At 33.1% G+C, this 24,845-nt stretch overlaps 3 protein-coding genes across 6 annotated transcripts in view; 1 reads left to right on the forward strand and 2 right to left on the reverse strand.

The window, feature by feature from the left end:
* Window positions 1-4,129: 4,129 nt before the first annotated feature.
* On the reverse strand, window positions 4,130-6,999 carry LOC110819815 (Tetratricopeptide repeat (TPR)-like superfamily protein). The gene has a single exon (XM_022049128.2). It carries the CDS (start codon window positions 6,497-6,499, stop codon window positions 4,736-4,738), a length of 1,764 nt encoding a protein of 587 aa, XP_021904820.2. The 5' UTR covers window positions 6,500-6,999; the 3' UTR covers window positions 4,130-4,735.
* Window positions 7,000-8,654: 1,655 nt separating this feature from the next.
* On the forward strand, window positions 8,655-13,106 carry ERD4 (Early-responsive to dehydration stress protein (ERD4)). The gene is made up of 6 exons (XM_022048958.2): window positions 8,655-9,332; window positions 10,331-10,476; window positions 10,649-10,924; window positions 11,155-11,999; window positions 12,157-12,412; window positions 12,497-13,106. The coding sequence occupies exons 1-6, from the start codon at window positions 9,062-9,064 to the stop codon at window positions 12,872-12,874; spliced, it is 2,172 nt and encodes a 723-aa protein (XP_021904650.1). The 5' UTR covers window positions 8,655-9,061; the 3' UTR covers window positions 12,875-13,106.
* Window positions 13,107-15,521: 2,415 nt separating this feature from the next.
* Window positions 15,522-24,845, reverse strand: part of LOC110819665 (Galactosyltransferase family protein) — a 35,285-nt gene continuing 25,961 nt past the window's right edge. For 3 of the 4 annotated variants that reach the window (XM_088211919.1, XM_088211918.1, XM_088211920.1), the window contains 4 exons: window positions 24,153-24,281; window positions 23,793-23,966; window positions 16,236-16,343; window positions 15,522-16,037 (listed from right to left, as the gene is read on the reverse strand). In XM_088211919.1, coding sequence (XP_088068045.1) covers window positions 15,831-16,037; window positions 16,236-16,343; window positions 23,793-23,966; window positions 24,153-24,281 — 618 coding nt within the window. In that variant the 3' untranslated portion in view covers window positions 15,522-15,830. Of the gene's footprint in view, window positions 16,038-16,235; window positions 18,172-23,792; window positions 23,967-24,152; window positions 24,282-24,845 lie in introns of those variants that run through there. The other variant, XM_088211922.1, reaches the window with a different exon arrangement.

Raw genomic sequence — 24,845 nt, forward strand, 5'->3', positions numbered from 1 at the left:
CCAAATTAATAACTAAAAGTATTTTTAAATAGATTTACATCAAAATTAAAAAGAAAAAATTTCCACCATGCAGAGTATGCAAGAAAAACAATCATAATAAAAAAGTTTGTTTTCCAGAGAAGTAAATTACAGTGTTTTTATTGTAAAAGATTTAGGTATATATAAAAAAAAGATTGTAGGTTGAAAATTGAGCAAGCAAATACTGTTGAAGAAGAAAAATATCTTTATTGAAAATTGGAGAGAAGTGCTCCAACAAGACAAATTTGGTTACTATAATTTTTACATTAAGGAAGAGTGTTGAAAATTCATGTATAAATTATAATTTATTTTATTTATTATTTTGCATTCAAATAGAATTTGTCTTTTAATTAGATTTAACTCATATTTATCTTTTAAATATCATGTAATTAGTAGAAGTTTATTTTTAAAAAAATATGATTAATGTTTATCTTTTATATTGTAGTATATTAATTTTAGAAAATTTAATTTTGATGTAACTTTATTTAAAGATGTTTTTAATTGTTAATTTGGAGATAGTGAAGTCAATGGAAATTTAAATTTTCTTCACTTAGAAAACATCTCAATAGAAAAATTTGTGTCTATGAAGATTTTTTTTACCGTGAATGACTAAAGAAAAGCTTTTGAGAGATGGGGGATATCGAGAGAAGGAATGAGAGAGAGAGAGAGAGAGAGAGAGAGAGAGAGAGAGAGAGACAAAAAGACGAAGAAGAAGAAGAAGAAAAAGAAATAAAAACTTTGGGGAAGAAGTGGATTCCATCCAAGTGGTAGTGTTTTGAGAGAAGAAAATGGTGGGAAAATTTTAAAAGATGACTAATTTTAGATAATACTTTACTAAAAATGAGAGTAAGAAGAACGGAAAATTAATCGAAAGACTCAATTTTTTAATTTGTGATAGTTCCAATAAATTTTCAAGTACACGAGTATATATACATATTAACAAAATCAAAAGTTTCCAAAAAAAAAAAAATTAGAAAGTTGGAGATTATTTTGTAACAAAAAACATTAACTACTAAAATAAAAAATAGATCCGTGTTTGGAGATTAAATTAGTAATTTACGCTAAAATCAATTCTCTTTGAATATGATAAAATATTAGAAACGAAAATTTGAAACTATTCTTGAGGTAGAGCTTGAAAAACAACTTAGATATTTACGAATATACAACTAGTGAGACTCTACTCTCTTGTCTTTTGTTCTTGCTTCATTTCCTCAATTGTTTTCTGTGTTCTAATCCTCTGTACTTCAGATTTTTGCTGCATATATTTTTTAGGAAACTTAAAGCAATTCTTGAAACAAATTAATATGCCCCCCACCCCCTCAGTTTATGCATATATCTAATATGCACAAAGATATTCAGAATCTATTAACACAGTGTATATATCAGTTTTGATAGGCAAATGGAGATTACCTTTAAGATTCAACATCAGCCTCTACGAAATTTATATCCACAGCTTTTAATCTTCCGAGAAACAATTAAAAAATTCGTTAGTTCATAACCTATTGTAGACATTTTAAAATTTTTCAATGTAACGCGTTCCTTTTTATCGAATGATAGACAATATCTAAAATCTCGACACAGCTAGTAAGAATCTTTTCCGTGTAGCAAAAAACTGTTTAGACATCAAAGTTCATCAGGGCAAGAACTTTTAAGATCAGTCCATTCACTTCACAAGACAACTGTTTAGAATGTATAACCAATAAACACCTAAATTTCCCTTATTCATACAGGAAACACATAAAACAGATATATGTATATGTATATATGTATAGAGCAAACACATCCTTACAGATACTTCATGCATGGGAAACAAATACATAAAGATTCTTCATTCAGGAAATAAATATCACAGAACCGATATACATGGATCCTTCACTTATGAAACAAAAGAGCATATACAAATATCATACATTCATAGATACAACATCCATGTAGTGCAGATAGAAATGTCATAGATTTATAGATGCAACGTTTACATATATATATCAAATAATTATGTGAAGCTAAATGCCAACCAAAAGTATGGATTAATAAGAATTTAGATAACTAGATCAATTTAACAAGTAAAATTGTAACACCCAAAAAAAAAAAAAAATTTCTTTTATTATTTTATTTTTATTTTTATTTTATTTTAATTTAATTTGGAATTTTGTTTATTTTATTTTATTTTAATAATTAATTTATAAGTTTTTAATTTAATTTAATTTAATTTAATAGAAATAAAAATAATAATAATAATAAAATAGGGTAAAATTATTTTTGAAATTTAATTGAATTTGAATTTGAGAAAAAATGGTGAAAATTTGGATTCTGTGGATGTTTTTGAAAAGAAAATCGAAAATCGGAGGTCAAAACGAAATTTAGAAAAATAGTGCCACGTCAGCAGCCGCGTCAGCAGTCCGGTCAGTAGCCCAAGCCAATCAGGACACGCCGCGTGGCAGGGACGCTGATGCGGGAAGCACATGGGACGGAGATACGTGGGCGATCCGCGTGCGCGCGATCGGACGGCCCAGATCCGTTCCCGCACGCACGGACGACCCAGATCAAAATCGCGCAAGGGGTGTTTTATCACAGGAACCAATGCAAGTTTGGCCGAATTCGTCGAAAACGGTCGAAAACAGCCAACATAAGGCGGATCGTCGCCGTGAGCTGCGGTGCCATCGCCGGAGCACGGGGGAGCCCCCGTGCCAGAATTTTGAAATTGGCCGAAAGGGCCCTGGGTCTGATTTAGGGTATTTTGGGGACATTTGCAGGTACCAGAAGTGTGTTTCAGTTTCTGAAAAAAAAAATTCAGGGAATCTAAGGACTGCCCGTAGGTGCAGTGAGAACCCGATTTCAGACTCCGAAACAAGTAAGGATCTCTCACCCTATTTCCTATCACGATATTAAAGTCTAATAAATGATAAAACGGTATTTTATGAATTCATGGATATATATAATTAATTAAGGTTGTTAATGGAGCTCGAATCTGATATGTTTTTCGGTCAGTTCCTGTTTGATTTATTTTACAGTTTAAATGCAGTATAGTATCTGATTTGTTTATTCTGTGGCTTCGTATGCATGATTCACTGTTTAATTTATTATGGTTTGATTTTTGTGAACCCGATGTTATGTTTGTCTGGTTTGGTGTTCGTTACTGGTTTACGTATTTACATTTGATTGGATAATTGAAATTAAGAAAAATGGAAAAAAGTATGTGACTTGATAAATGGATAATGTCGACAGCCTAACTAGATATCCTGAGAGATGGTGGACGGACCGGGTCCATAGAGAACCCTACCGGGAACGTGGTCTCTCATATCGGACGGGGTATGGAGACTTTATGTGTTTTGGCACCCATACCAGATGGGGTATGGGGACGACTTGTTTCACCTTCATACCGGACGGGGCATTGAGATTTATGGTTTTGGCGCCCATACTGGACGGGGTATGGGGACGACCCTGAAATTAAGTTATTAATATGAATGGTTCACATGTAGTGGGAATCCCCTATGGATCCCCATGGATACTAGTAGGCTGATAAAAGAGGAAATTTGTTGTCTGATAATTGAAATACAAAAGTATGACATGTACTATGATATAGATTATGTATGAATTCATGATATTTATGATGTTATTGTTTCTTATAAGTTGTTTTCATGAATTTCACTTAGGTAAGTGGACAGTAAAGATTTTTATTATTGATAAATGAATTTGTTATAAATTATGCTCCATTGGTCGTTTTTATTTTCTACCAACTTTTATTTCTATGACAGTGAAATAGTGTGATGTCTTTACTGGGGTAGTGTAGTTCATTCTTTACTTAACCATTTCAGATCAGGAGGACTTGGTTCTCGAACCTGTTCTGCAGGAAGACGGCGAGTAGAAGCATAAGAATTTATTAGTTTTCTTTATAATATTCATTCATAATATTTCCTTTAGTTAGTTTATTCTTTCATACGTTTAATTCGTTTTGTTTATTGTGTAAGGGATGTTAATCATAATGTATTTTATTTCGCTTCCGCACTTAAAATAAATTTATACATTTCCTTTTAATTTCCGGGACCGTCACAAAAATAGACAGCTATAGAGTTCAAGAAGTATCAAAACATATTTTCAAGAGATACAAAAATAACTGTTGGACATTCTCTTACAACTCTCTAACTGATAATCTATGTTTAGTGCTCTTTTACAAAAATAGCAGAAAGAATCATGAAAAGAGTTATTTAATATTTCTAAAGGTAAAGGCTACTCGGGGAGATTTTTCTTTATGGTCTTCTCAAGTGTCTCTAGCAATTGCTTGATTTTATTCAACAACTTCATTAACTGTTAACTAAGATGGAGGTTCAGGTTCATGAGCAACTTTTTCTTTTACCTTGGAGGAGGAAGAAGATGCAGTCTAAGTTCTCCTAGCCGTTATTTTGGCAATAAGAGAATTAGGGTCATTTAGCCTCATCTGCTTGAGGTTATTCTTATCATGAATTAGAGTAATTGACGCCTCAATCACTTCTTCCTTTCTCAAAACAGAGTCATCCAACTTGAGGCTTGCTATGTATGATATGAGGGAACCATACGGTAGAAGCATATGTTGCAGGTTCATATCCCTCATTTTATTTAGAACAATAGATTTCGAGTTTACTTTCTTCCCAAAAGTAGATGTCAGATAAGACCCAACTCCATAACAGTCATATTGTCAAAACCACCTGAACTGGGTAAAAGATCTGAAATTAAAATTTAATCACCAATAATCCTGACAAGAGCAAGAACCATCTCTAAAATGGTGAAACCTACTACAATCTCTCACAATAATCTCTCTATTGTACATCTTCGATATAAGCTTGATTGCCAAATGGCAATCCCCACAAACTCTTAGATTTTTCACCACCCTAATTGGAGTCTCCGGTGCTGTTTTGATTAACATAAAGGCAATAGCAATCTTCTCACTGTGATAGGACAAAGAATTCTCCTTTTCCTCCTCTTCAATGTCTGCAAATACATTTGAAGTCTGAGGCACATATCCTTCTGATCTCAACCTCCTTGTGATCTCTGCTAACATTGTATATATCTCCTCACTTTCAGAATGAGATTTATCCCCCATGACAAATTCATGCACACAATTCCCTATCTCAACAAAGCTATACCCAGGAGTTTTCTTCACTCCTTCCCGAATCATTTTCTTTCTCACCTTGTGCACATCAGACCATCGTTGCTCTGATGCGTATAGATTAGATAGCAGCACATAATCCCCACTATAATAAGGTTCTAACTCTATAAGTTGAGCTCTGGCATGTTCCCCTATTCCCATATAACCATGTTTTGTGCAGGCTGCTAGTAATGTCCTCCAAACAACGGCATTGGGCTGCAATGACATGTTTCGGATATATTCATGTGCTTCCTTCACCTTACCAGCCCTACCCAACAAATCAACCATACAACCATAATGTTCTATTCTTGGTACAATGTTATACTTTTCTGTCATCCTTTTAAAGTAATTGAATCCTTCATCCACCATTCCACAGTGACTACAGGCATACAACACACCAACAAAAGTGATCTCAGTTGGCACCAATCCTTCAATCTCCATAGCCTTGAAAAGCTCAAGTGCTTCCCCTCCAAATCCATTCACTGCCAACCCAACAATCAAAGTTGTCCAAGAAACCCCATTTCTTTCTTCCATCTCATTAAACAATTTTTGAGCCTCTCTAATGCTCCCACACTTTGCATAAACGTCTAAAAGAGCATTATTGGCATATAAATTCTCACTCAAACCGACTTTCCTCATATACCCATGAACCCTCTTGCTTAATGCTAATGCACCAAGCTCAGCACAAGCGGATAACAGACTAACCATGGTGAACCCATCAGGCTGGATTCCTTCCAGACCCATTTCCCTGTAAAGACTCAGAGCTTCATTGGGTCTACCGTTAACGATAAACCCATTAATTACAGAGTTCCATGCTACAATATCTCTGTCAGGCATTAAATCAAACACCTTGTAAGCACTCTCTACTTCCCCACAAATACTATACAAATGGAGCACAGAATTCTGAGTGAAAACCAAGGACTCAAACCCAGTTCTAATAATAATACCATAAATCTTCTCACCCAATTTAAGGTCCGCCATTTTAGCTATGGCTTTTAAAAGAAAAGGGTATGTATGGGTATCAGGCTCAACACAAGTGGATGCCCGCAATTGATTATACAAGTTAAGAGCTGGAGCTGGATTCTCAGTCTCGGCATAGCCTCTTATCATGGTGTTCCAGGTAAATATGTTGGGATTTTTGATCTGGGAAAAGACGTTGTGGGCATATGACATTGAGGCTGAAAGAGAAACAAGATGATAAATTAGGTGCTTTCCAGTTTCTGGGTCGCTGATTGGGACGCCATGCCTGATCCAGAAACAATGAATTTGTTTCAGTTTGAGCTTGGAGGATGAACAAGTTCGCAGGAGAGTAATGCATCTCTTGATAATCAAAGGTGGCAGAGTATCTTTGTTTCTCATTAAGATGTATATATGACATTATTGTAATAATCAAATTTCAAACATGTAATGTAAGACAGAAGAATCAACTCTGGATCTCTTTAGGGATTCTCCAAGTCTCCATTTTTTTTTTCCTCTCCCGTCTCTTCCTCTTCTCTTTTCTTCGTTAAGATGGCAAAAACGAAGTGCAAATAAATCAAGGATGAAGGCGTAGAAGAAAAAATAAGAGAAACCCAGCAGCCCAGCCAAGAGCCTCAGCCCAAAGAAAGAGAAGGAAGGAAGAGGTCCAACCGACACTCTCTAAAAGTATCCTCTTTTGCAGATCAATAACAAACAAGTATTAATTGCTGAAAAATATATATACATACAAACATGTATACATATATATATATGTTTGTCTTTTAGTGGGTTGGATCCCACCACCATGGCTGTCACTGACTACTGATTTACTTCAGCTAGATTTCAGGATCTACCAAGTAAAATCAATGGAATCCAACAGAAGTTGATATCAGAGATCTGCTGACTTTAGCCTTCAAAAACTTCTAACAGACATGTTTTGACCATCTATATATACATAGTTTTAGTCCTCCATGCTTGGAAATACCTACCGACGACATAAAAGTTGAAAACTATATTTATATTATTAAGTAAATTTTTAAATTCAAATATAATTATTTTAATTATCCAAAGTGACTATAAATATAACTAAAATATATTCATTTTGTAAGATTTATATGTTCATCTACAATATTATTAAATTGAGTTTAAAAGATCAAATACAATTTTTTTTTTTACTAAAGAGTAAAGTTATCATTGTATTTATATATATATATATATATATATATGATGGTATTTGAAAAGTTACACCCTTATTTTTTATGTACTACAATTTGGCATAATTCTATTATTCTATAATTTTTTTTAGTATACTCTTATTTTAGAATTAAAAATCCAAATTTGAATCTAAATCCTATTTCCCACTTTGAAAAGTTGGTGACAAAATTTAAATTTTGAGGGATAGTAATAATAATAATAATAATAATTATATCTCCTATTTGGTCTTGACAGTATTCGCATTTTGAAGAATAATAATAAATTTACATATTTTTACAGAAGTATTATGAGAATATTAAAAAAAGAAAGTCATTTACCAAAAAATAATTTTAATTTATTTATTTTATTTTTTTTAGATAAATTTTGGGTGAAACTCGAATTTAAATATCTAATATTTTATTGAGAATTTCATAATAAAAATACTATGTCGTTTTAAATATACTTAAATATTAAATTAATTTTTGTATTATTTTTAAATATTTAAATGAGCTTACGTACTAATTTTTTATCCTTTTATAATATTTATTTTAAATATCTGTATTAGTTAACATCAATTAAATTGACACTAATATTGTTGATAGATTTATTAAAATTTTTAAGTTAGATATTACTTAATATTTGATAAAACAATTTTTTTTTTAATTTTTAATTATTTTTTATTATAATAAAAAGATTAAAAAATAAAAAAATTAAGAACATAAAATTAAAAAAGAAAAAAAAAAGCATAAATGAGGAGCTTATCGTCTTTTCGGATCTTGTAATTTTTTTGAAACTCGTCAATTTTTTATTTATGATATCACGTTATATTTAATGTAAAAATTAATTTAATTTAAAATAATTACCGTATTTAACTTATCATATAAAATATTTACTTATTAATTTAGTTAAATTAAATGAATATATATTTTTTAAAAAGAAAAAATTTTATTCAAATTTGACCAAAATTATTTGAAGTCGGCAAGGTGTAAAAGGGGGTGTTCATATTTTTTAGTAGCATTTAACACACAGAGTAATATATATTTTAAAAAATTTAAAAAAAATAGTACATAAAATAATTTAAATATTTAAAAATAATTATAAAAATTACATGTAAAGCAAAAAGTTTTATTCAAAATTGACCAAAAGTATTTGCTGTCGGCAAGGTGTAAAGGGTGTTCTTTATTTATTTTATATTTTTTTGGGTATTTTAATTAATTATGATACAAAATTATATATATATATTATATATGAAAGTTGATGTGTGTGAAAGGAGGGCATTTCTGTAATTTCATAGTAAACTAATCCAAAGTCTCTTATACCTCACGAGTGGCTCTTGTCTTCCTCCATCAAATCCGCTCTCTCACTCACTCTTCCTCACAATCAAACTCTTGAGGAACAGAAAAGAAAAAGAAAAAAGAAAAAGGGGAAGGAAAATCTTACAACTTTGAAAAAGAAAAATCATGAAGAGTGACAAAAAACTAAAGATTAAAATTGAAGTAAATACTACCCCACAAAACGGCTAGAAACCAGAGACACAAGTCTCAATCCAATCCATTACAGATATTTCTTCTTTGCTCGTCAAAAACAGAACTTACCAATCATAATCACCAACCAACAACGCCCATCAATCATTCAATGCTTCTTCACGTTCTACCCTTCTTATACTTTCCCTTCTTGAACGGAAATCTCTAATCTTTTCATTTCTCTTCGCCGAAAATCCCACCTTTCTGCATTTTACAAAGATAAACCCGAGAGAAGAACCAGACCCAGATGGAATTTGAGTCCTTCTTGACGTCCTTAGCGACGTCGTTTCTCATTTTCGTTGTGTTGATGTCGCTCTTCTCGTGGCTGTCGAGGAAACAGGGGAATACAGTTGTGTATTATCCGAACCGGATCCTCAAGGGAATGGATCCGTGGGATGGCGGGTCCAGGACCCGGAACCCGATTGCGTGGATCCGGGAAGCATTGTCTTCCACCGAACAGGATATTATTAACATGTCTGGAGTGGATACGGCTGTCTACTTTGTGTTCTTGAGCACTGGTTTGTTCTGGAAATACCCTTTTTTGTTCTTTATATCTTGTCTTTTAGTGCTTAATGTCGGTGCTGCATACCCTTTTTGGTTTACTTGAAAATAGATTTGTTCTTGTGTTTCTATTTTAAGGAACTGTAATTGCAGGGAGTTTTTATGGAAGTTTTTGACCTGGGATTTTCTGTTTGTGGATAATTTACTGATTTCTCTTTATTATTTTATAACAAATTTGTGGATTCACTTCCAAAACTCATGTTTCTCTCCTTCTAATCTTCTGTTTATTCAATTTAGTCTGCTTGCACTTGAGCTTACCAGTTGTTGGAACAAAAGTATGCTTGTTTTCCCATAAAAATATGATACCAATGATTTATGAAATCCACCATATTTATATGAAAATTTTGATTAACTATAATAAATGAATTGAGAGCCTTAAGAGTTGTAAACTAAAGGAAGACAGAAACATGAGAGTGTTTTTGTTTTCTATACACCAATTTGTTAACATTATAAAGAGATGTGTTTCAGTTGGTCATTCTCTGCCAATAAGTTCTAGAGGTAGAAGATGGTTCGCTATGCTTCAAGTAATTATTTATTTAAGAATCATAGCAAATGGTGGGTGCTATGTAAGCAATAGGAAGAAAAACCCAGTTCAAGCTACTGAATTCTCTGACTTTGCTTCCAAAAATAAAAAATAAAAAATAAAAAAAGAAAAAACCAGAGGACAGATGGTCTAAGAAGACAATTTTACTAATCTGGTGTTCTGTCTACTTGTAGCTTCTCGTGTGTATACGGTATTACTTATCCCCATTACTGGAAGCAAATTTGTACTCTTCAATATCTGTTCATAACTTCGTGTTGTTTGTGGTTTTTATGCATTACATAAACTTGTATAGAATATTGTTCTGGCCTGATTGACGCATTCATTGTCGAAAATTTCCTTAACTAGAGCACTTGAACCTGAAACATAAAGTTTTAGGAAAAATGTCTTTAACATTTTCGATGGGTATGGCAGTGTTGGGGATATTGGTTTTGTCTGGGATTATTCTCTTACCCTTACTACTACCACTTGCTGCAACCGATGATGGTGGAAAGATAGTACATGCCAGAACCAATACAACCATCAACGAACTGGACAAGATATCAATGGCAAATATTGAAGTAAGAAACACAGCCCTTTTGTTTTAGTTCAATATTATTTTGGTTTCTTTCCCTTTTTGCTCTGTGTCTTTTTATGTTAGCAAGTGTGCTTTGAGAGGTTGTGTTTTAGGCCCGATGTGAATTCTGGATTTCTTTGTATAACTGTCTAAGCAGTCTCTTTCCTGATGTGCAGAAGCGTAGTCCAAGGTTGTGGGCCTTCTTAGTAGCCACCTATTGGGTTTCTTTTGTCACGTATTTGTTGTTATGGAAGGCATACAAACATGTCTCTGAGCTGAGAAGCCAGGCTCTTATGTCTCCGGAAGTTAAATCAGAGCAATTTGCCATTCTTGTCAGAGACTTACCAGGCGTCCCTGAAGGTCAAACTCGAAAAGAACAGGTTGATTCATATTTTACAACCATCTATCCTGACACGTTCTACAGATCGGTGGTGATCACAGACAACAAAGAGGTATCAATTATAATAATGTGCTTATCCACTTCATCTAATACACGTTAATGTTATAGTTTTTAGATCACAAATCCATTTTATTTGATTTCCACTGTAATTTTCCTTTTCTCTTATCATTTTAATTTTACAACTTCTGTATTATGAATGTTTTATAGCATAGTATTAGGGTGATGCTTTTCATAGTATACTGCTTCAGGTGGTAATACACTGACACAATTTAATTCTCTTAGGTTCACAAGATTTGGGAAGAACTAGAAGGTTACAGGAAGAAGCTCTCACATGCAGAGGCCGTATATGCAGGGAGCAAAACAACAGCAAATCCTGAAGGAACAAAACCTACCACCAAAACTGGCCTCCTTGGTCTTATAGGTGAAAAGGTTGACAGCATACAATACTACAATGACAAGATCAACGAACTAATTCCGAAATTGGAAGCTGAACAAAAGGTCACTCTTCGAGAAAAGCAAAAAGGTGCTGCACTCGTATTCTTCAACAACAGGGTTACAGCAGCCTCTGCGGCTCAGAGTCTTCATGCCCCAATGGTTGATACCTGGACAGTCACTGGTGCTCCTGAGCCTCGTCAACTTCTTTGGAGCAATCTCACAATTAAGTTTTTCGGGAGAATAATCAGACAATATGCTGTTTATATCTTTGTGGCTTTGATGATACTGTTCTACATGATTCCAATTAGTTTCATTTCTGCTTTGACAACTCTGCCAAAGCTGCAGAAGGCACTCCCATTTTTGAAGCCAATTGTTGAAATAGCACCAATTAGGACAGTTCTGGAGGCATATCTTCCACAGATTGCATTAATCGTGTTCTTGGCATTGTTGCCTAAGCTGCTTTTGTTTCTCTCAAAGACAGAGGGAATTCCTTCTCAAAGCCACGCAGTGAGGGCTGCTTCGGGTAAATATTTTTATTTCATTGTGCTGAATGTTTTTATCGGAGTTACAATTACCGGAACGTTATTCGGTACATTAAAGACCATTCAGAATGATATCAATGGCATTGTTGGTCTGCTCGCAAAGAGCCTTCCTGGCAATGCAACTTTCTTCCTTACCTTCGTGGCTCTCAAGTAAGCTTAAATTTCATATTCTTGTTTTTCTTTTTCGTTTCATCTTCTGATTTATTCTATCCTCATATCAGTTCTACAACCAATTAGTTCTCTTGAGTTATCAAAGACTTCTTACAAAAGTTTGACCTTTTTAAATGTCAATCTTTTGTTGTTATAGATTCTTTGTTGGCTATGGACTAGAGCTATCCCGATTAGTTCCGTTAATAATATATCATATAAAAAGGAAGTACCTTTGCAAGACTGAAGCGGAGTTGAAAGACGCTTGGTTTCCCGGTGACTTAAGCTATGCAACTAGAGTTCCCAGTGACATGCTTATTATCACAATTACGTTTTGCTACTCTGTTATAGCTCCTCTTATCATCCCATTCGGCGTGCTTTACTTTGGCTTTGGATGGCTTGTTCTGCGCAATCAGGTTATGTATCTTTTTCTCCTAATTTTCTCTTTGCTATGCACATACATAAAATGGGATATTAGAAATTTCTTTTCTCGATAACAGGCTCTCAAGGTGTACGTTCCCTCATACGAGAGCTACGGACAGATGTGGCCTCACTTACATTCACGCCTCATAGCTGCATTGCTACTATACCAACTCACCATGGCTGGTTTCTTCGGAGTGATGGAATTCATGTTTGCTCCTTTCATGATTCCACTTCCTATAATCTCATTGATCTTTGAATTCGTCTGTAGAGAAAAGTTCTACCGGTTTTTTCAGCATCCAGCTCTTGAACCTGCATCCAAAGAGATAAAAGAAACACCTAACATGGAACAAATCTTCAGATCCTACATTCCACCATACTTGAACTATGAGAAAGCCGATGACGAACAGTTCGAAGATGCTTTATCTCAAGTTTCAAAAACAGGATCGACGGTTTAATTCATGTATCACGTGTTAGTTCCGCTATGGTCTGTATTGTTTTAAGTAGGAAATCATGTTGAAGCTTAGAAATTATAGGTTTTAGGAAGATTGTTGGTGATTTATTTTCTGTAATATAGTGTGTATTCTTTGATCTTTGATGGGTTTCTTTTGCTTCCTCTGAGAATTCTGTTGGGTGGGATGTATGGTGTATTTGTGTAGAATCATCAAGTGAAGATATTTTCTTATATTATATTCTTTACATATGGTTTTAAAAACATTAACATTACATATTCCCTTTTGAGAAATGCTTTATTATATAATTATTATGTCATTTTCTAAAGTTGCAAAATAATTATTTGACAAATTACCTGTTGTGTATTTCAGTCTTGAAGCAATGAATGATTATATATTTTTTTCCTTAGAAAAAAATTGATCCAAAAACATCATTCAATGAACAAAGTTATAAAAAGAACTCATAAGAGTATATGTTACTGAGTATATACAAAAGGAAAATAGTTTCATATTTGTATTATATTAAAATATTTAGTTTTATCTTTATTAAATTTTATTAAAAAAAATATATTATAAAAATAGTTTGTCTTTTATGATCAATATATATATATATATATAAATATGATATATTTTGAAGTAGTTGAGTTTTTTAAACTAAAGATGGAAGAACTAATAATTTATTTGAAGATTAAAATATTAGAATTAATTAATTATTTTAAAAGAAAAATAAATCTTTAAAACATGCACAATTTTAATAAAATAAAAGCATAAAGAAAAATAATATAATATTTTTACGTGGTTCGATAATGTATTTATATTTACAAGCAAAACTAGCATAATTTTTTTTTTTTTATTATGATGATACGTCCACTAATAGTTTAATATAGTTATTCATTATTCATATTTAGTTTAATTTTTTAATAAAATAAAAAGATTAAACGCTAAAAATTTATAAATTATTATTTTTAAATAATATATATGAATATATATACACATTGTAAAAGGGAATGCTAGAATGGTGGATTAGAGTTTTTTTTTTTTTTTTTAGTATTATACTTTATATTTTTTAATTAAAAAATTAATATATATAATATTTTAGATATTCAAAAAGTAAATAGAGTTTATACGAATTTTTTATATTTAAATCTGAACTTGCATTATCTCAGTATAACATAAAAAAAAAAAGTACCATCAAAATCTAAATTGAATATGAACGAATAAATCAGGTTTTAATAAATTTTTCTTGTCATATCTATTTTCTAAACATATATATTATCTTAAAATTTTCGAACTATATATATATATATTTTTGTATTTTACTCGAACTTATAGTTTCGTGAATCTCGAAACTCAAAACTTAAAATTTTTTGATCTCTGGCTCTAAATTATAAATTCTTCATTCTTGCTATATAAGACTTAAATATTTTGTATATGTATATATATACACGCCAAAAAAACTAGGATATTAGCAACTGTCTTTTGATAGAATTAGTAATGAAATTTCTTGATGTGTAATTTTCGTTGACATAATATATATATATATGATTGTTTTCTAGTGGAATATATTGTATTATAGGATATAATCAAATTAAACAAGACATGAGAAGAATTAATGTTAAATATGGAAAGAACAGTTTTGTTTATAAACTATATGACTTTATGAGATTATAATAAAATTTTATTATGATATAAAGTAATGTACTTGTGGGAAATGTTACTAACATTTTCTTTTAATGCGGCTATCAGATTTCTATGAGCAGTTGCCACTACAGAGTTCACATGGTTTGGAATATTATATATATATATATCTATGTATGTATGTATGTATATATATATATATATGTATGTATGTATGTATGTGTGTGTGTGTGTGTGTGTGTGTGGGTGCTTTTCTTTAGGTTGAAGCACGTGATTCTTCCAGAGGATTCTTTGCTTTAATCTATTTAGAAAAGAGATTTGATTCTCAATTTGTTTTTTTTGCCTGAGTTTGGTTTAATTTTGATCTTATGAAATAAAATTTTGAATATAAATATAAATATTAATTAATTCTAATTGTAAAGATTAAATTTTTTAATTACAGAAAAGTATAGAATTAATTTAATTATGTATTAAGTATATAAATTATAGTTATTTTTTATATATCAAGTAATTATTTTCTAAAAATTGAATAAAAATAGAATAAACTTTATTCAAACCCAGTGTTAATGTTGTTCTGTTCTAAGTTTTGGATCCACTTATTTTACTTTGCTCATATATATATGTATTCTCTTCTGTAGCAATGCTCTCAATAGCAATATATACATATACATATACATATACATATATCTTTTCTTCTGTAAGAACCCAAGAAGAAAAACTAAGATACAAGTCAGTCCCTCCATTTATAGACATCTTTATTACTAGTAAACCTTCAACTTGAAGTCATTATAGATCCAAGGACTCTTAGTCACACATTCAGCAAAGAAAATATGACTATTTAGTAGTAGTGTATATATATATATATGTATATATGTATATATTAATTTTGATCTTATAATCTTCTAAGAAGAATAAGAATAATTTTTTCACCTTTTCTAATTTATACCACCATTTTCCTGTTATTTCTTTTAATAGAATGTATATATGAATTTAAGAGTGGATGTCAATCTTCATATCAGAAAAGAAAAACAAGTAAATATATAATAGAAAATAGTAGGTGTGGACATGAAAAAACCTGGAACTGATTGCTTCTTCACTAATTGCATCTAAACTCACTCATTGAAAGTGTAAAGCATGTACAGTTTAGTAAGAATTGTACAAAAAAATGATGACCTGATTGCCGATTGTATCAACTTGCATCGAGAAATAGTGTATATTCCCGTTCCGAAATGGAGGCAGTACCTTCAAAGTCTGAGTAAAGTGCACCTCAATGGACAAAATTTTGGAGGAGGAAAGGTAAAACGATTTGGAAGCATGAGTAGGGTCATCTAAAATTACAACATTGAGCTCGACCTCTCGCCAACTTGTCCCATAGGCAGATCATCTGCCGCGGAGATTGGTAATGTGCGGTATAATAGTTCTCCATGCATCCGTACTGACAAAATTTCCAGTTATGGGAGTACTGGACGGTCGTAGAGCTGTTGAACTGTTCAACCCACATTCCCATACTCACATCCTCCATCTTAAAAAGCTGCTACCAAAACAATTGAATAAAAAGCTAATCTTTAATGGAAGTAACAATCAAAAGTTAATCAAACTATTATTGACACAAGGAAATGTTGAATTAACAAGAGAGGTGGGGTAATAAGAGAAATAGAACAACATTATCAAGAGAAAACAAAACACCAAATAAAAACAAGAAAAAAGGTAGTCGATTTCAGTATCATACCCGTAGCTTTCGATTTGCATGCTGAGAAACAACGAATTTTGCAATGTCACTGGAAATTATATACCCAGGCCCATTGGCATAAGGTGGATATACTTCTTCTGGCCATTCCTGTTATAATGAACACTGATCTATGAGAAAGAGGAATACAACAAATGAAATTAACTGGGATAACCATCAACGAAAATCGTACTTAAGTTATACTCATCTAGCAAAGAACACGTTTCTTATCCAGGAATTTATGTAGACGGATACATTAATAAGAGGTACAAAGATGAAGGATAAGATATCCCTCCAACCAAGAGAAAAAAATTACAAAAAACAAGGGGGAAAATTAATATAAATCGGCCACTAAATTTCTTGGACTTGTTGGCTGTGTATGTGTTGGACAGAGAAAAGAAATCAGAAGGAAAACAGGAAACACAAAAATCTGAGGAAAAGGGGAGGAAAGGAGAGGGAGATAATCTGGAAAAACTTAAGATTACTTCTTCAATAAACTTCCTCAAAAAATATATTACATGAATGCATTTCATTACAGCTAATCAACTTCTAAAAGAGGCAAATTACTTTGCTTGTCGAAACAAACAACTTAAAAACAACATAAACTTGCCATAAAAGGCTAAATCACTAATACAAGCAATTTACTCCTAATTAACCAAAGTTGAAGACTTAAAAGACTTAAACATGATAAAACACCATCGTTGAAAGCAAAAAGTATCAACCTTCAACTGGAGATATATAACAAACCATGGCAATCAATCCTATCCAAACAAGATGTGCAGGTGAAAAGACCAGTTAAAGGACCCGTGGTATTACCATTCTATAACTGCATGATCAACACACAGCAAAACTATCACCTTTGTGTTCCTACTCTTACTATATAGAAAACAAGGGGGGAGAAATCAAAATAGAGCAGCCACCAAATTTCTTAGCATAATAGAAATAACTAAGGCTATCCAATCTTGTCAAGTGCAAACAACATCTGTGACTTAAAAGGCAGGTTAAAGAATCTGTGGCACAGTGGAAACCGCAAGACCAAACACACAGCAAACAATCTGCCTCAGTTCTATCTGGCAGGAATTATTCTTCTCCTCATCCCCCCTTTACGTTGAGTAAGACTGGAAACTTTCCCATGTAGGGTCTTTTATACATAAGATACTGTGACCTGATGAACAAAGGTGCCAACAGGAGTAATAGATAGTTGGATCTTCCATTTTCCGAAATCTTCATGCAATCAAAAGCCCCTCTCACCAACAAGAGGCCAGATGATTTCCTCTCTATGACCAGCAATCTCTGTCAAGTGAGCCTAGCATGATTCACTAACCTTATCAGACTAACTTCTCATTGATGCTTATTTTCCTTCAAGCTAGAGTCCAAATCACGAATGCATTTTCTTGTTAGGTTTAGGCTCGACTCCGAGTAAAGATTTGTCCAATTTAACAGTCTATCGCTTGAATAGATTGAAGATTTTTGGTTCAATGAGAAATATTAATGTGCTTTCAGTCAAACGAACCAAAGTTGGATAAAAAGGCTGTGGAAGGAATTTTCTTGGTCTATTCTTTAACATCTAAAGATACAGTGTCTATAACCTGCAGACTCATAAAATTTCTACTAGTGAAGATGTTATTGTTGATAAATTTTCTCACTGGAATTGGGAAAGAGGTGCTGCAGAAAAGGATGATGTGGGTTATCAGACACCTTTACTTCCAACACTGAAGTCCGCAGATTCTCCAGCCTAAGATAACAGAAAATGTTGATCACCACCGGATTCTCCTGTTCTCAAGAGAAGTCTTTGTCTGAGATTTATAAACATTGCCGCTTAGCAACGTTGGAGCCGATTTCTTTTGGTGATGCAGTTCAATATGAAGTATGGAGAGCTGCCATGAAAGAGGAGATTACCATATTGAGAAGAATGGAACTTGGCAATCAGTGGACAACCCTGAAAATAAAAATATGATTGGGGTAAAGGGGACTTATAGAACAAAATTGAAACCAGATGACACTATTCACAAAAACAAAGCAAGGTCAGTAGTTAAAGGTACTCTCCACTGGCAGAAGTGGATTATGGAGACACCTTTGCTCTGGTGGGCTCAAAATGAGACAATAAGGCTGACGTTGGCCTTACTGCATAATTGGGATGTGATATGTCTCATTTGGATGTGAAATTTGCCTTTCCTCAATGGTGATCTTGAGGAGGAATGATTTATTGATGAACCTGAAGTTTTCAAAATTTCAGGTGAACACAAGGTTAACAAGCTGCATAAGGCTCTTTATGGACTTCAAGTAGGCACCTAGGCCCTGATACAACAAACTGATGCTTATTTGATTTAATGTGGCTTTAAAAAGTGTGAAACTGAAAGCTACCTCGTATGCAAAGAAGGCTGAAAGAGATAAGTTATTAATCATTTCCATTTATGTTGATGATATGCAGGTAATTGGAACTGACTTCATTGATCAATGACTTTAAAATGGAAATGATATCAGCTTTTGAAATATCCAACCTAGGGCTTATGACCTACTGCTTCGGTATGCAGGTTTATCAACTAATGCCAGTATCTTGTGACTCAATGGAAGTATGTCTTGTATCTGTTCAAAAGGTTGAAGAAGGAAAAGTGCAACTTAGTTACATGTCCTTTGATTCAACAATGAGAAGCTGTCTAAGGCAGAGAAGGGAGATGAAGTTGAAGTCAGAAATTATGGAAATTTGGTTGGAAGTCCACTAGACTTGACTACCTCAAAGGCTAGATATGATGTTTGCTTCTAATGTTTTGTCCAGATACAAGAAATCACCAAGTCAAGTTCATTTAAGAGCTATTGATGCATATTAGGATACACCAAAGAGACCTATAACTATGGTACCCGGTATACTAAGGGCAAAAATCGTGATTGATTGATTACTCTTGCAGTGACTGGGCTGATGCCCAGATGACATGAAAAGCACTAAGAGGTATGTATTTTCTGTTGGCTCAGGCGTATTTTCATGGGTCTCAAGGAAGCAAAAATGTGATGGCTAAGTCTACTACTGATGCTAAGCATATTGCTTCTATCACCAATGCAGATAAGGCTGTGTCCAAAATCACCGAAATTAACCCTCAGTTTGATGAAGTTTAATCAAAAGGTGCACTTTAAAACATCCCGACAGCATACCATTTGAATGGAAAAAACTGTCTGAAGTGGTCACAGCTAGTACGAACCTAGGTCACCTATTGGGAACTGGACCTAAACAAAGGAGAATTGGGTTTCGCAGCTTGGGATGAGGAGGATTAACTTATTATGTCATGGTTGTGGAGTTCCAAGACACCTAAGATTAGTTATACCTCCATGTTTCTCCCAACAGCATAAGGGATTTAAGAGGCTATTCAACAAATTTACTCCAAGGTTAGGGATGCTGCTCAGGTGTATAAAATAAAGATTAAAGCAAGAACAACAAAACAAGGAGGGAGATCTGTTGCTGAATATGCTAATCTGTTACAGAGTCTGTGGCAGGAATTAGATTATTACAGGGCTGTTGAACTACAATGTAATAGCTGTTCTGCTAGAATAAAAGATTTTATTGAAAAAGATAGATGTATGATCTCCTTGCAGGCCTGAATCCTGAGCTGAATAACTTGTACCACAAGGACTCTCTCATTTCATTATAATGTAGCAAAGCACTAGTGGGGAGAAGTTGTTCTCATATTTACATATATGATTAATAGGATGTCATCACGGATCCTCGATTCAAGAACTCCACAAAATTTCCTTCTCAAATTTAACCAGATGTTAGAACTTTCCATAACCTAATGCATAGAATTTTTCTTTGCACTGCATTTGTCCATATTCATGGTCCTTAATGAGGAATGAAACCTCAATGTACATTAATAGGACATTCACCAAGTCAAAAAAGACTACAAATATTATCATCTATCTTCCAAAATCTTATATGTGTCCGCAAATCTAACATTTGTTAAAGCTGTGCCCTATCTTTTTCAATCTTATATTCATGGGGAATCTATACTTTGGGAAGCAAGGAGGATGCCTTGGATAACATGTTCGAATTCTCTCTCTCACCATTGTACTTGTCACCATCTGTTCCTAGGACAGAATCATCTAAGTTCAATAGGGCACCTAATCCTAGAGAGTCAGTGAAACATGATAAAGTGGCTACAAAAATTACTGCTGGTGCAAAGAGATTTGGAATGGTGTATTCAAGAAAGCTATCAGACATTCCTGATCTCATAGCAATCCAGGAATCTATCTTGGACCATCCAGTAAATAACATAAGGAAGAAATCTAGTGAAACAAAAACTCAAAATGATAATAGAGATTTACTTATTGCCTTAAGGAAGGAACCCAAGAGTGTATAAATGACCTTTATATCCCTTATCCCACATTGTGTCCCTCCGTAGGCTCTCACCTATCCATAAATCTTTCCTTACGAATCTAAATTATTCTCATACCTAAGATCTTACTCAAGGCATTATCCAATAAAGTGGGGAAAAGCTATGAAACTTGAGATGGGTAGATTAGAGAAAAATAATACTAAGGAATTGGTAAAGTTTCTCTAAGGGAAAAAGAACTAGTGGTATTTGCTATGAAATAGAAGGTTGATAGATCTTTGGAAAGGTATAAAGTGAGATTAATAGCTAAAATACACTCAGACGTGTGGAATGAATTATCTAAACACTTCCATACCAGTTGCAGAAATAAACGCCATGAGGTCATCTTATCCTTGGTAGCTAACTTTCATTAGGAATTATAAAAGTTTGACATAAAGAATATATTCCTTCATGGTGATTTGGAATAAGAAATATACATGGGAACTCCTCTGGATTCAATGACATTATGGTAGGTAATAAAGTTCGCAAAAAAGCTCTTTGTAGTTTAAAACAATCACTGAGGGCATGGAGTGGTAGATTTGCTAAGGTAATGTTAGTTATGAATTACAAAGAAACCCGAGGTGGTGCATTGTTTATTAAGTATTCAAATATAGGAGTTACAGTTTGTTAGTCCATGTTGATGATATAATTGTGACTACAATGATGAAAAGAAAAATAGGTGATGAAGGGACATTCAATTAGGGAGTTTGAAATAAAGGAGATAGGGAGGTTGAAGAAAGTTTTTGAAGATTAAAGTAGTTCATTCCAAATAGGGATCTTCATTTCACAACAGAAATATGCTATAGATCTCCTAAAAGAAACAAGACTAGCTTGTAAACCAGCTCTAACTCCAATAGATCCTAACCATAAACTTAGTGAAGCTAGAGATGACCTTAGTGTTGATCCGTAGATGTATGAAGATCTAGTTGGTAAACTCATTTATCCGATACAGGGTTGGACAGAGCATACATGGTCAGTGTGATAAGTTAATTTATGCATGCTTCCAGGAAAGTGCATTTGCATGCAGCTAATACAATCCTCAACTATTTGAAAGGAAATAAAGGAAAGGGTATTCATTTCAAAACAAGTAATGTGTTAGTTCTTGATGCATATACTAATGAGGATTATGCAGGTTCAACAGTTGATAGAATGTCTACTTCAGAGCATTGTACAATTTTGGACATTAATCTAGTAACATGGCAGAGTAAGAAGCATAATGTTGTGATTAGATCGAGTGCAGAAGCAGAATTCAGGTCTATGGCGTTAGGGATTTTTGAGTTGGTTAAAAATTGTTCTTGCTAATTTAAAGATAGAATTGACTAACCGATGAGGTTGTACTACAATAATAAATATCACATATAACCCAGTATAACATGATCAGACAACATATATTGAGATTAACATGAAGAAAAATTAGAGAGAGGAATGATTTGCATGCTTCCTGTTCAAACTCGAGGTTAACATGTGGTTCTTACAAAAGAACCGAGTAACCAGTTTTCAGATTATTTGTCAGAAGCCTTAGTCATGGCTCTGATATGAGAGAAACAGAGAGAAAGAAGAGAAAAAGTCGAATGAGAGAGAGAAAGAGAAATCATTTAGAGGTAACACTTCTGATGCCTTTATTCAACTCAAGTCAAGCCTTTTTATAGGCTACTAGGGTGGGAATGGGAGCGTGCCTGGAGGTTACAAGAACCTGAACGCCCGGCAACTTATTGGTTAAGGGTCCCGATCGTCGACCATTTCTGTTTCTCCGGTTCCCACTTGCATGCTGTTACAATGGAAAAGACTAGCCTACCTTTGTACAATTTGTCTCTTTTGCCCCTGTGTAGTCCTTTCCCATTTTACCTCTTCCTCTATAATAAACCTAAGTGGTTTGCTTAACAGTATTCTTGGCAAGCTGGGAAAGATAGATCCACATTCACTAGCTTGAAGGGAAGTGTGCAAAGGAAATTGTTTTTCAGCTGCATAGGGACTAGGAAACTGTTGGACAGCTGCATGTTTCAACCTCATTAGAATAAAATCTTTAGTCTCCTAATTTGACTAAAATCTGTAGCTTTTTTAAATCTGTTGGTTTCCTATATTAAGGCCTATGCTTTAGTTTTCTTTTAAGCGTACATGCTGTATAAATACCTTGAATATTGTTCATAACAGATAAAATCTTTCCTCTCTATTTTCCCAGGTGGGAATATGGATGACAATGAAATTTAAAGATGCTGGAATTTTTCTCTTTGGAACAGTTATTCATTAAATACTCATCTTTCACATCTCAAAATAAAATAGGATAAGGAAGCACTAAGTGAGAGGGAGATTCACTTTTAAAATTAAAAGCTTCTACCTACTTTAACTTAGTTGAATGAAAATAAAATTAAGTTTTGTCATTTATGAAAAGGGAACACTGTTGAACTATATACATTGGTTGGTGATTGATAATACTTAATTTCATATTTATGTTGTATTAATTAAATTCTTGAGAATCTAAGTATAACAAAATTCAAGAAAGATGAAGGCAACTTGAAGACTTCAAGAAAAATTAAAAACGGAAGAAGTACTTCAAGTATAAAGAATAAAAATTTCATTCATTATCCATTTCCCTGAGTAATTAGGTGAATTAATTTAAGGTCCAAGAAGTGTTAGTGTTATCACAATTCTTAAATCAAAAGAGTCACTTTAAAAAGTTCTTAACCTTTTGCACTTCAATTTTATTTTAAGAAAGCTTATTTTGGATGTGTTAAGAAAGCTTTAAATTGAAATATCTCCCCTTCTCCAAGATAATAGATAATCGATTTCAGGCCCTTCAATTTTTTTCCAGTAATCACATTTTTTGAGAGAAAGATCTAGAAAGCTTTTCAGATATCTTGACTAAATTGTAACTCATTCTTCCGTACATACAGCAACCCCGTGGTGTGCAGTTAATACCATACTTAATTCTCTTTCCGAAAAAAATGCTTTTATGTGCATACATATACAGAAACAAGGTCAACAAATCATTTTCAGCTACCTATGAGCACACAAGTTAGTATCAGTTATTTCTCCAATGAAAAAATCATGGATTTCAGAGATTCGAAAGGATATTATGTTTGAGAACAACAAAAATTGTAATATCTATTTTTCCACTATAAGCAGAAACAAACACAAGAAAAGAAATGAATTTCATAAGTGAGACAGTAACAAATCCAGTATAAGTGAGTACAAACTTGAATACCTCATAAGTGACTGCCCATTTTCCACTCCTCAGAGGACGATGTAAGAGGTTCAAATTACCCATATAAAGGGACTTTTCCGGAGAAATGCCCTTAATTTCTTTCAAGACACTGTCGATCCTGATAAATGTGTCATCATCACATTTCATTATGTAGGAAGTAGAAACATTTTGGACCTGCAAAGAAGATATTAGGCCATTACATAACTACAAGTCAATTATGAAATGACTCAACAAAACTAGAAGTTGATAATAAAAAAAAAACTTATTAAAAATATTAAAAGAAACATAATAGAATAAATTCTATGAGAGCATCATCCTCTAAAAATCTATGAAAGAAGACAGGGATAATTATCAACTCACCCCATACTCACAAATAGCAATTGTTTTAAGAACTACAAGCTCATAACGATCCATAAATGGCAAGATCACAATATCACCAAAGTAATCGGCCTCCTTCTTCAACATTGCATTCACCTCCTTCCTTGGATTCTACAAATTGGTTTCTTAAATGAGGATGAAAACCAGCACAATAAGGACAAAGAAGTATGCTAACAAGAAAAGGGACAAATAAGTACATATTAGAAAATAAGCACTTCTCAAATAGGTAGACAGCAGAATGCACATTGATGTGCCACAATTGACTCAGCATTTCAAATCCAAAATTTATAAAAATCAGTTTATTACTTACCTCACCTGATTAATTAGCTAATCAATTATCCCAAAAACTTCTTTTCATGCATAGTGTGGAGATTGAACCCCATAAAGGAAGTAGAGATCTATACCTCTTCTGATTGTCAGAATTGTTTCCTAATATTGTACTGTGTATATTCGTGTTTAACTGCAGTCCAATATCAGATCCCTAATTTGTATCACACTTTATTTTTATCCTCGTATTAAGTAGTTTCCTATCATAAATTATCTATACGTAGGAAAGGATGTAAATCATAATAGATATGAGAAAAGCATTATGCTTCTTCCAACTCTTTCACATTTACTCCATTATTGACTGATCAATTATCCAAAAAGTTTGTTTTTTCATGCATAGCATGGAGA

The sequence above is a fragment of the Carica papaya genome, chromosome 9, assembly GCF_054855325.1.
Source record: "Carica papaya isolate Zhongbai chromosome 9, ASM5485532v1, whole genome shotgun sequence".
NCBI classification, from domain to species: domain Eukaryota; kingdom Viridiplantae; phylum Streptophyta; class Magnoliopsida; order Brassicales; family Caricaceae; genus Carica; species Carica papaya.